Consider the following 11,339-nt stretch of genomic DNA (forward strand, 5'->3'; position numbering starts at 1 on the left):
CACAACCATCTGAAATGAGGTCTGGTGCCCTCTTCTGGCCTGCAGACATACACACAGACAGAATATTGTATACATAACAACTAAATAAATATTAAAAAAATAGTCTTCAGAAATAACTACAGCGAAGCAAAACCAAAACTTGTTAAACCCATGAAGGTGATCGCTTGTTTTCTAAGCTTTATATTTGGGGATTTTGCATTTCTTCTGTGAATCGTTTTGGATTATAAGTGTCATGTCATGTACTTTTATCTCCTCTCTGCTTTGGGATGTCCGATTCCCCTGGCTTTTTGCTCAAAGAGAAAGGATGGGAAGATTACCAGAGACTTCAGTCCCCTGTCCCTAGCTTTCAGGAGACATTTCTTTGATGGGGGTGGGATGGGGGTGGAGGTGGGGGAATGAGTGGAGGTGGGGGTGGGGAGCCCTTCCTTGGGCTCTCTCCACAGTACTACAACCCCCAGCAGGCACCGCGCGGGCCAGCCTGCCACGGAGGGGAAAACCTGGGCTGCCGTTGGAGCTCAGGCAGAGCGGGGTCAGAGACTCTGGGGCCAAGGCTCGCTCTCTAACCTAGTCTCACTACTTTGGCCCACGCCAAAGCCAACTGTCTGTACCTGGCCTGTGACTGGCCTGTCTCCCCACCTAGTTGTTCCGGGTTTCTTTTCAATTTCCCGCGGGAACCGACTCTTGAAGTGAACCAACCGCGGCAGAGAGTTTTGCAGCCTGGCTAACCAGAGCCGTGGTGGCGGCGGCGAGGAGTGAGTGAACTTCTGGCCACCGAGAGCCCGCCGGCTGCGACCGAGAGGGGCACCTTTCTCGCGGCTAAGGTGAAGGCGTCGGTGGGACCAGCCTCACCCATCAGAAAACCTCTTCGGGTAACGGGGCGCCACCTCAGCGACAATGTCCAGCCAGATCATTCCAGCCCTCCCCAAAATGTCTAGTATCCTGGACCTGTGGAGGGAAAAGAATGACCGGCTCGTTAGACAGGCTAAGGTAAGATGTTGCTGGGACCCTCGTCCTGTATCCTCAAGATCCCAGAAAGCGGTTTTGCAATGATTTCACCCTAGCTTGGGGAAAGGAGCAGAGCTTGATTTCTATAGGAAGAACCAGAAGGGGCTGGAAAATGTGTCCATCACCTTCTAATTTCAGCAGCTGACTGGGGATTCTCGTCCGTCTTTGAGGCGACAGCAGTTGGCTCAAGACACACTGGAAGGGTTTAAGGAGCTACTCATCACTTTGCAAGGTAAGACAGAGCTTCCGGGAGCTTCATTTCCTCTCCCCAGCAGCCAAAGATCAGCTTCTCTTACGTGGTTCTGGAACTGTGAGTATTCTGGGGCTCAGGGACCCCTGTTTTGTCTGGTGTTCTGTATTGTGCGGACGATCAAAAAGAAAGGTCACTTCAAGATGAATTCTCGCCTCTTTGCAGCTTGGAGGTCCAGCCTCCAATGGACTAAACCTCAAATAGCCGTGCAAAGGTGTATTGGTTGACTGTTACATAAAAGTTACTTTTTGGGTAAAACAAGCTCCTCATACAATAGCCCCTGATTTAATCTGCATGTTCTTCTGGAGGACAGCATCACACCCTTGTCACTTTAGTCCCTATTGTGTACTGTTTGTAGTGCCCAATAATTCTAGGCGCTCCAAGTGTGCCAGGACTGTCTCGCGGTGACGAAGCCATGCAAAGGGTGTACAGCTCCTTCAGAAAAACAGCTCTGTAGATAACAGAGAACAACCACGGTTTCACATGTTTTCTTCAAAGTCTAAGAACTTCTAGAAAACAACTGTTCATTCGGATGTTTACCCTAGATACAATGAATGGTTCGACTAATCGCCCCGTACACTGTTTAAAGCACAAAAGAGACAGGGGGTGGAATTGTCTTTCAATAGGTGAATGCCTCCTTACCCTACACACACACACACACATACACACACACCAACATTTGAAGAATGATTTTCAGGAGATTTCGAGATCTTCTTCTCTGCAAGTTGTCTGACCAAAAGATGAATTCCTTATTGAAGTCATCTTGGTGGGAGTGGGCTTGATCTCAGGGATGGAAAGCATTTGGGCTGTATCTCATGGGACAGCCTGAGAGACTAGCATCTGTTGCTCCAGGACTCCCTGCTGCTGTTCCTGCTCTCCCCTTGGAGCTGACTGTCACCTGTAATTATATAATCCTGAGGGCTAGCCTGGCCCAGGATTTCACTGAAGACCTTACCCAGGATATCCAAAGGGGCCTAGAGAGAGGTAAGACCTCCCATGTCCCTAACAATCCAGTCTGGATTTAGAGGTGAGGCTAGGGGCTGGAAGAGGAGCGAGAGGCACCAAAACCTTCGCTGAGAATGATGCCCTTTCTAGTCCTCTGCATGTTCCTCAGACCAGGCGCGTTATTGTTTTCTTTGGGATTTTAGACCAGAGAGTGTGGGGAGCTGAGAGATGGATATGGTGTGTGTGCTCTACAGTGCTGGAGACCCAGAATCAGCTGGAGCCCAAGTCGCAGCAGAGACTCCCGGAGCTGTGGCACTCTGTCCTCTCTGCCTCCTCCCTTCTGCCGGAGCTGCTACCTGCCTTACACTGCCTGGCCAGCCTTCAGGCTATCCTCTGGATGAGTACTGACCACCTGGGGGATCTGGCCTTGCTGTTGCAAACCCTAAATGCCAGCCAGGTAACTGGGGAAATGAAGATGAACTTGCCTACCCTCCTGTCTTCATAGCTGTGGTATTTTACTTAGGGCTTCAGACATGCTAGGCAAGCACTCTACTGCTGAGATACATTTTCCATTTCCCCTCCCACCCACTCTTTCAGAAAATTTATTTCTAGCTGGGCTGTAGTGGTACACACCTTTAATCCCAGCATTCGGGAAGCAGAGGCAGGTGGATCTCTGTGAGTTCGAGGCCAGGACAGGCTCTAAAGCTACAGAGAAACCCTGTCTCGAAAAACCAAAAAAAAAAAAAAAAAAAAGGAAAAAAGAAAATCTATATATGTATGAGTGTTTGACTTATACGTATGTATGTATACAGTATTCATGCGTGGTACCCATGGAGGTCAGAAGAAAGGGTCAGATTCCCTGGAACTGGAGTTACAGATAGTTGTGAGCCACCATGTGGGTGCTGGGAACCAAATTTGGGTCCTCTGTAAGAACAAATGCCATCTCTCCAAGTTCACACCACCCCCTACCCATCCACCCACACTTGTTCTCAAGGCAGACCAGGCTGGCTTCAAACTCACAAAGATCTTCCAGCCTCTGCCTCTAAGTGCTGGGTTTAGAGGATTACGCCATCATGACAGGTCTCTTTGTTTTTGAGACAGGCTCTTACTGTGTACCTAGGCCCCAAACTTGCTGCGTTCCTCCTTGGCTCAGCCCCTCCAATGCCGAGCTTTACAGGTGCAAATCACCATACCCAGCTCTCAATTCTCATTGTTTTGTTTGTTTTGTTTGTTTTGTTTTTTTGGTTTTCAAGACAGGGTCTCTCTGTAGTTTTGGAGCCTGTCCTGGAACTAGCTCTTGTAGACCAGACTGGTCTTGAACTCACAGAGATCCGCCTGCCTCTGCCTCCCCTCCCGAGTGCTGGGATTAAAGGCGTGCACCACCCCTGCCTGGCTCTCACTGTTTTTTAATTGGAGGTAGAACTTTACTAAGTTGTTCAGTTCAGCCTTGAACTTACTCTGTAGCCCACGTTCAAGATGATCCTTTTTGCCTTAGTTGCTAGAGTGGTGGTTCTCAACCTGTGTGACCTCTTTGAGGGTCAAATAACCCTTTTACAGGATCACCTAAGACCATCAGAAACAGATATTTATACTATGATTCATAATAGAACCAAATTACAGTTATGAAGAAGCAACAAAATAATTTTATGGTGTGGGGTCATCATAACATAAGGAACTGTATGAAAAGGTCACAGCATTAGGAACTTGAGAACCACCGTTCAGAGGCTGCATCACTAGAGTCACAGGCCTGTACCACCATTCTCAGCTTACAGCGTCATCTGTTGGGAAGGCTGCTGTGATGGTTGCCAAAAAACGCAAGCAAACAACAACAACAACAAAAAAAAACAAAAACAAAACACAAAAAAAAAACCCAAATAAAAACCAAACCAGTTTTTTTTTTCCCTCCCCCTTGAGACAGGGATTTTCTGTGTAGGCCTAACAGTCTTGGAACTCACTCTGTAGACCAGACTGGCCTCAAACTCACAAAGATCTGCCTGCCTCTGCTTCCTGAGTGCTAGGATTAAAGGCGTGTGCAACCACCACTGCCCAGCTAAAACCAGGTTTGTTTGCTTGTTTGTTTGTTTTTGAGTGACCTCTCTCTGGTTAGCTCCTCATTGGGGGATTTTTCTTGAGGGCAGTTTTAAAAATAGCTTAATAAATCCAAGTCAGGATAAGGCTCTTGTGGCTGCTGAAGCTACCTCCTAGCCTCAGTCTTCTCATAGTAACCCAAGCACATTCCATGTCCCATGTCATATGGGACCTGGGCATATGAGTGACAGGGAACTTCAGTTATTACTTTCTAGGATTTTTCGTCCTGCCCACATCATTGCCCCATAGTTACCTTTCTCTTATAATGGGGGAACAGTAATCAGAAGGATTCTTGGGCTCAAAGACTGGGATAAGAGTGACAGGAGGAAGGCTGGAGAGATGGCTCAAAGGTTAAGAGCACTGGCTGCTCTTCCAGAGGTCCTGCAACCACATGGTGGCTCACAACCATCTGTACTGAGATCTGGTGCCCTCCTCTGGCATGTGGACATACATATTATTGTATACATAATAAATAAATCTTTAAAAAAAAGAGTGACAGGAGGAGACAGGATGCTCACAGGGACAGATTGACAGGAGGAGAGAGGATGCTCACAGGGACAGACTGACAGGAGGAGAGAGGATGCTCACAGGGACAGACTGACAGGAGGAGAGAGGATGCTCACAGGGACAGACTGACAGGAGACAGGATGCTCACAGGGATAGAGCCTTTGACTGTCCATATCTCTCCAGACAGAGACCTCTGAGGATCTGCTGCTACTGCTAAAGTCCTGGAGTCCTCCGGCTGAGAAGGCAGATGCCCCATTGAGTATACAGGATGCTGAGAGTTTGAGGGATGTTCTTTTGACAGCATTTGCCTGCCGCCAAGGTCTAGTAACCTGATTCATCTCTTCTTTCCCTAAGGGGTCCTCTGGGCTTATGCTCTCTGTATCTTCATGGAGTTCTCTAGGTTCTTGTTTCCCATCATGCTTCTTGCCTTTTCTAATCCTGTACCATGATTGCCCCCAGGCCTCCAGGAGCTAATCACAGGGAGCCTACCCCGTGCACTAAGCAGCCTGCATGAAGCAGCCTCAGGCCTGTGTCCACCTTCTGTGTTAGTCCAGGTGTACACAGCGCTGGGGACTTGTCTTCGGAAGATGGTAAAGATAAACCTATAGGGGTTGGGAGAAACCCTGGGCAGCATGCTCTGTGAGGGTAGCTAAGGCTTGTCTCTTCCCATTCATATAGGGAAATCCACAGAGAGCGCTGTTGTACTTGACTGCAGCCCTGAAGGTGGGAGCCACCTGTGCCCTTCCACTTCTGGAGGCTTCCAGAATATATCGGCAACTAGGAGACACAGCAGCAGAACTGGAGAGTCTGGAGCTGCTGGCTGAGGTGAGGAGCTTCAGTGGAGACACCTTGTGGAGGACTGCGCAGGTGCTTGTGTTGGGGTGACTCGTCGAGACAGAAGTGCACAGATGTGTGGGGCTCGAAGATTGGCTCAGAGGTTAAGAGCATTGCCTGCTCTTCCAAAGGTCCTGAGTTCAATTCCCAGCAACCACATGGTGGCTCACAACCATCTGTAATGAGGTCTGGTGTCCTCTTCTGGCCTGCATGCATACACACAGACAGAACATTGTATACATAATTAATAAATAAAAAAAATAAATTCTTGCTGGGTGGATCTCTCTGAGTTCGAGGCCAACCTGGTCTACAAGAGCTAGTTCCTGGACAGGCTCCATAGATACAGAGAAACCCTGTCTCGAAAAAAACCAAAAAAAGAAAAAAGAAAGATTTAATTTTTTCTTCTTCTTTTTAGGCCTTGAGAGCCCCTCATAGTCCCATTCATAGTTCAACACTCAAACTTGTTATTGAGGTAGAATTGCTACTTCCACAACCTGGCCCAGCCTCTCCTCTTCATTGCGGCACACACAGCCAGGCTAAGCACCTGCTAGCAAGTCGATGTCTACAGACAGGGAGGTGAGTCTCCCAGCTGCTCACCTGAGCCTCTCTTCCCATTTCTGAAGCTTTTGCTGAACTGTAATTCTCTTTCTCTAAAATTTTATTTTATTTTTGGTATATATGGTATACCTGTGTGTGCAGGGATGAGGGAGCTTCCTTTTGGCTATTTTAGGGTGTGTGAAAGCTAGAGATTGACAGTAGGTATCTTCCTCTACTGCTGTATACTGTAGGTTTAAGATAGGATCTCTCTGTGAACCTGGACCTCACCAGTTTTGGCTAGACTGACTGGCCAATGAAGCCTTGTGATTTGCCTGTCTCTGACTCCTCTCTCGTCCCCAGTGCTATGGTTAAAAATGTGTACTGTAGCCTAGTGGTAGTGGCTGCAGCGGTGGTGGTGTGTGCCTTCAAACCCAGCACTTGGGAGGCAGAGGCAGGTGCATCTCTGAGTTTGAGGCCAGCCTGATCTACAGAACAAGTTCCAGGATAGCCAAGGCTACACAGAGAAACTCTTGTCTCATAAAAACAAAAACAAAGGGTTGGAGAGATGGCTCAGAGGTTAAGAGCACTGACTGCTTTTTTAGAGGACCTGAGTTCAATTCCCAGTAGCTTGCAACCATCTGTAATGAGATCTGGTGCCCTCTTCTGGCCTGCACCAGGCACACAGTTCGAACGCTATATACATAATAAATCTTTAAAAAAAAAAAAAAGAAAGAAAAAGAAAAAAGTGCATTGCCGTACTGGGTTTTTACAAGAGTACTGGGGTTCTAAACTCATCATAGTTGCATAACTAGCACTGTATCCACTGAACCATGTTCTCCAGACCCCTTCTTTTCTCTTGTGTGATTGCTTATCCCTGTGATTAAAGCATTGGCAAGACATAGCCTCCTGCCTTAAAGCAGGACCTTAACTGAGAAGTCCTCATGCAGACAGCAACCTCCCCCATCTCTCCTGAAATGGGCTAGATCTATTCTGAGCCAGGGTTGGAGCTCCCAAACCCTGCTCCCCGTTTACTCCTCAGGGCCCAAGGCATCCATTAGCAAAGAGAGTATTCTTACTGGAACCTTTATGGGGGGCCAGAGTCCTTGGTGAAACTCACGGTCTGCCTGCCTCCCTAGGGCAGAGGATGCTTCGGAACATTACCTGGACCTGCTAGCTATGTTGCTGGGCGGCTCAGAGCCAGGGGTAGGTGTGTCTTAAGGTTCTCTGCAGTTAGGTGGGTGGGTTGGGACACCCCCACCCTATTCATTGGTCTCCCTGGGGGACCAGTTCTCTTTGCATGGTACTGGAGCCTGGTGATGAGCTCAGGAATGGTGTCATGCCACTTCAAGACACTGTCTCCTCCCCCCTCCCCCAGTTCTCCCCACCCACCTCCTCTACAGGGCCTTGTATACCAGAGTTGTGTCTGGAGGCGGCAGCGGCGCTGATCCAGGCAGGCCGGGCCCAAGATGCTTTGACTGTATGCGAGGAACTGCTCAGCCGAACCTCATCTCTGCTTCCCAAGATGTCCTTGTGGGAAAATGCCAGAAAAAGAGCCAAAGAACTGCCATACTGCCCATTCTGGGTCTCTGCCACCCACCTGCTTCAGGGCCAGGCCTGGTCACAACTAAAGGCTCAAAAAGAGGCACTTAGTGAGTTTAGCCAGTGAGTCAGGAAGCAGAGTGCTGGGGAGGTGTGGAAGGATGACTTCTGGTGGGGACCTTGGTTGATGGTCTTTGTTCTCAGTAGTCACCTTAATGTCTGAGGTCAGTTCTTTATCCCTGTTTATATCCTACTTCAGGTGCCTTGAGCTGCTCTTTCGGGCCCTGCCTGAGGACAAAGAACAAGGTGATTTAATTTTTTAAAAAAATTTCTCTTTTATAAAAGAGGTTCTCATATAGAACAGCTGGCCTTAAGTTTACTATTTTAGTCAAGGATGACCTTCTGTTCCTCCTGCCTCTACATCTCAATGTTTGCCACCATGCCTGACTCTAATTTAGATTGTCAATTTTTCTTAACTCCTGAAAGTGGCTTGTGGATTCCTTTTCCATTGTACTTCAGTCCACTAGACTGGGAGACTTCAGGAGACCTGCTGGGCATGGTAGCACATACCTTTAATCCTAGCCCTTCAGCAGGTAGACCTCTGAATTTGAGGCCATCCTGATGTACATAGTGAGTTCTGAGTCAGCCAGGACTATGTGGTAAGACCTTGTCTCAAAAAAAAAAAAAAAAAGTTGGGGAAGGCAGGATGAGAATGGACTTGGGGACTTGGGGGTTTAGCGACTGTGTCTGGGATGACAGGAAGATACTTGCTGACTTTGGTGGTGATCTCTAGGGGCAGGCTCCAACTGTGAGCAGAAGTGTAGGCCTGATGTGGCACTGAAACATCTTCAAGTAGCTGCTCTGCTTAGTCGTGGGCTGGAATGGGCAGCCAGTAACCAGGATACCAAAGCCTTAAGTGACTTCCTCCTTAGTGTGCAGATATGCCCAGGTAAGTACGTTTATATGACCTTAGCTGTACAGGAGGGGTGGTACTTGGACAGAAGTGTAAGCATAGTTTGCCCAGATAGGAAGACTGGGTGGGTTTTTACTATATTACCCGGGAGGTACCCATGTGTACATATACAAACAAACATGTATGCAAGCTCCTAAGAATTCCCTGGTCTCCCTGTTGTCCTCAGACATAAAGATCTGGACTATGTAGGGGTGGGTTTGTAGGAACAGGGCCAGTTGAACACTTTGTACTGGGCAGGTGGTGGCTTCTGGGAGATTATGGTTATAAATAATCTAGTTTTGGTTTCGTGTGTGTGTGTGTGTGTGTGTAGACAAGATGCTTCCTCTCTCCAGGTCTGTAAATCAGGTTCTAAGTCTTTGTACTTTGGGGTGGGGCTGTAGGCAACAGAGATGGTTCCTTTTACCTGCTTCAGACTCTGAAAAGATTGGAACGGAAGAATGAGGCCGCTGCTTTCTGGCAGAAGGCCCAAACTCAGCCAGCACAGGAAGAAGCCATCTGGTAAGACTGAGTCTTCCTGGCTTGGGGCTGTGGAGGGAGCTGGAATCCTGTTGTGGGGGTGATGAGGAACAGAAGGAAGGAAGGATGTCAAGCCTATGTCGATCTTTCACTCTTAGGCATCACCATTCTTGCTTTTCAGGTCTCTTCCACTGTATTTAGAAACCTGTTTGAGCTGGATTCATCCCCCTAACTGTGAAGCTCTCCTTGAGGAGTTTGGAACGTCTCTGCTGGAGTCTTGTGACCTGTAGTTTCCTTGTTCCCAGGAGCTTGAGCTAGGGCCCCTGTGGACCATCTCCGTGGGGAGGGGTTTTCTCTGCCTTATCCTCTTTGGATAATATGGCTGGAGCTGACTGTTCCCAAATAATTCTTCCACTGAGGAGGTTGGTGTCATATGAACCTTGCTCTGCTTCCTGCCAGTCTGCTTCCAGAATGCTTTCACGAGCAAACCATTGACTTTGGTCATGATACTTTTTTCCCAGTTTCTTTTTTTCTTTCTTTTTGGTGTGTGTGTTGAGTAAAATCTCATATTTATCTCTTATCTGCTTACTATACATGGTTGAATGGGAAGACTCACGGCAAACTAGTTGGATGTTGGGTTTTTTTTTTTTTTTTTTTTGGTTTTTCGAGACAGGGTTTCTCTGTGGTTTTGGAGCCTGTCCTGGAACTAGCTCTTGCAGACCAGGCTGGTCTCGAACTCACAGAGATCCGCCTGCCTCTGCCTCCCAAGTGCTGGGATTAAAGGTGTGCGCCACCACTGCCCGGCTGGATGTTGGTTTTTAAGATGCTATCTTTCCAACATCCATTTCTGTCTGCCTTCCCCGCCTCCCAGATTCCCTCTTCCCCCCACTTTCCTTTTGGAAGGTTGGATTGTGGAGACTGAACTCCAGATCCTCACACATAATCCGCAGTCCCTATCCCTCACCCAGCCCCCCCCCCCCCATCTAACTTAAACGCTCGAGGTGTATTAGGAAAATGTTACATTAATCCTTTCAAGTTAACAGTGACATAGTCCTTTAAAAATTATTATTAAAAATTTCAATTACTTATTTTAAATCATGTGTGTGTATGCTATCCATATGTGCGTGGATGCCCTTGGAGGCCAGAGGCATTGGGTCCCTCAGAGCTATGGTTACAGGAGGTTGTGAACCACGTGATGGGTGCTGGGAATCCATCCTGTGTTCTCTGGAAGAGCAGTTACATTCTCTTAGCCACTGAACCATCTCGCTAGCTCTGTTATCTGAAAGCACAGGAATCTGGGCTAGGTGACAGTGAGTGAGGTCAGGTCTGAAGAATGATTTTGACAGGCCACTAAGGAAGAGTGGGTACATGATACTTAAGGGAGGGACAAGTGGTGCACAGCTTTAATCCCGGCACTCGGGAGGCAGAGGCAAGTGGAGTTCGAGGCCAGCCTGGTCTACACAATGAGTTCCTGGACAGCCAGGGATATATAGAGAGGTCCTGTCTAAAAATATCAAAACAGAAATGAAAGAGATGTTTCTCAGAGTAGCTCCGTCTCTAGAGCCAAACTGTCTGAGATCAGTATATGGTAGGAGGTTAAGGGTGAACGGAATCAGGATTCTACTGGAGCTAACAGCCTGTGGACTACAATGAGTGCCAATTCATTGTCTTTGGAGGCCTAAGGACCTTAATCCCAGCCTGGGGTTGACTTTCTTGCTCTTAGGATTGCTAAAGTGCTGTGTGTTCTGTAGAAGTCACTGACCTCTCTGAACCTGAGTGTTCCTCCTCAGTAGTGATATTTAAACACTACGGCAGGGGGTATGGACTCCCAAACCCCGAGAAACTGTGAAGTTTAGGGGATTACTTAGGAGCGTGCAATGTCAATAGAATGGATTAGGAGCTGGGGTGCTGCTGACTTAGTACTAGGGTCCCGGAGAAAGGGTGCCTCAGCTAGTCTATCTCTGCAGCACTTGCTGGCTTCAAACTCTCAGCCCTCCCGCTCTTAGCTGTGGAGTACTGGCATCTAGGGTCAATACCACCATACCCACTTGTTTTTGCTTTTTTAAATTTGATTTACTTAGTTTTCAGACAGAGTCTCACTATGAAGCCCTGCCTGGCTGTGACTTTTTTTTTTTTAAATAGATCAGGCTGATTGAAAACTCGGAGATCAGCTTGCCTCTGCCTCTGAAGTGTTGAGATTAAAAG

At 47.9% G+C, this 11,339-nt stretch overlaps 1 protein-coding gene across 5 annotated transcripts; it reads left to right on the forward strand.

Moving 5' to 3' along the window:
* The first annotated feature begins 475 nt into the window (after positions 1-475).
* Fancg (FA complementation group G) lies at positions 476-10,229 on the forward strand. 5 transcript variants are annotated; one of them, XM_075967383.1, is made up of 14 exons: positions 476-987; positions 1,144-1,237; positions 2,108-2,239; positions 2,455-2,657; positions 4,979-5,114; positions 5,255-5,385; positions 5,474-5,620; positions 6,045-6,205; positions 7,303-7,369; positions 7,542-7,828; positions 7,965-8,011; positions 8,499-8,654; positions 9,059-9,176; positions 9,316-10,229. In XM_075967383.1, exons 1-14 carry the CDS (start codon positions 895-897, stop codon positions 9,422-9,424), a joined length of 1,881 nt encoding a protein of 626 aa, XP_075823498.1. In that variant the 5' UTR covers positions 476-894; the 3' UTR covers positions 9,425-10,229. The 5 variants fall into 5 exon arrangements, 4 of the variants coding, with proteins under 4 accessions (XP_075823498.1, XP_075823496.1, XP_075823497.1 ...); XM_075967381.1 differs by having other exon boundaries at positions 758-987; positions 2,404-2,657; positions 9,316-9,551; XM_075967382.1 differs by having other exon boundaries at positions 758-987; positions 1,147-1,237; positions 2,404-2,657; positions 9,316-9,551.
* Positions 10,230-11,339: the final 1,110 nt, after the last annotated feature.

The sequence above is a fragment of the Microtus pennsylvanicus genome, chromosome 3 (genome assembly GCF_037038515.1).
Source record: "Microtus pennsylvanicus isolate mMicPen1 chromosome 3, mMicPen1.hap1, whole genome shotgun sequence".
Lineage (NCBI taxonomy): Eukaryota > Metazoa > Chordata > Mammalia > Rodentia > Cricetidae > Microtus > Microtus pennsylvanicus.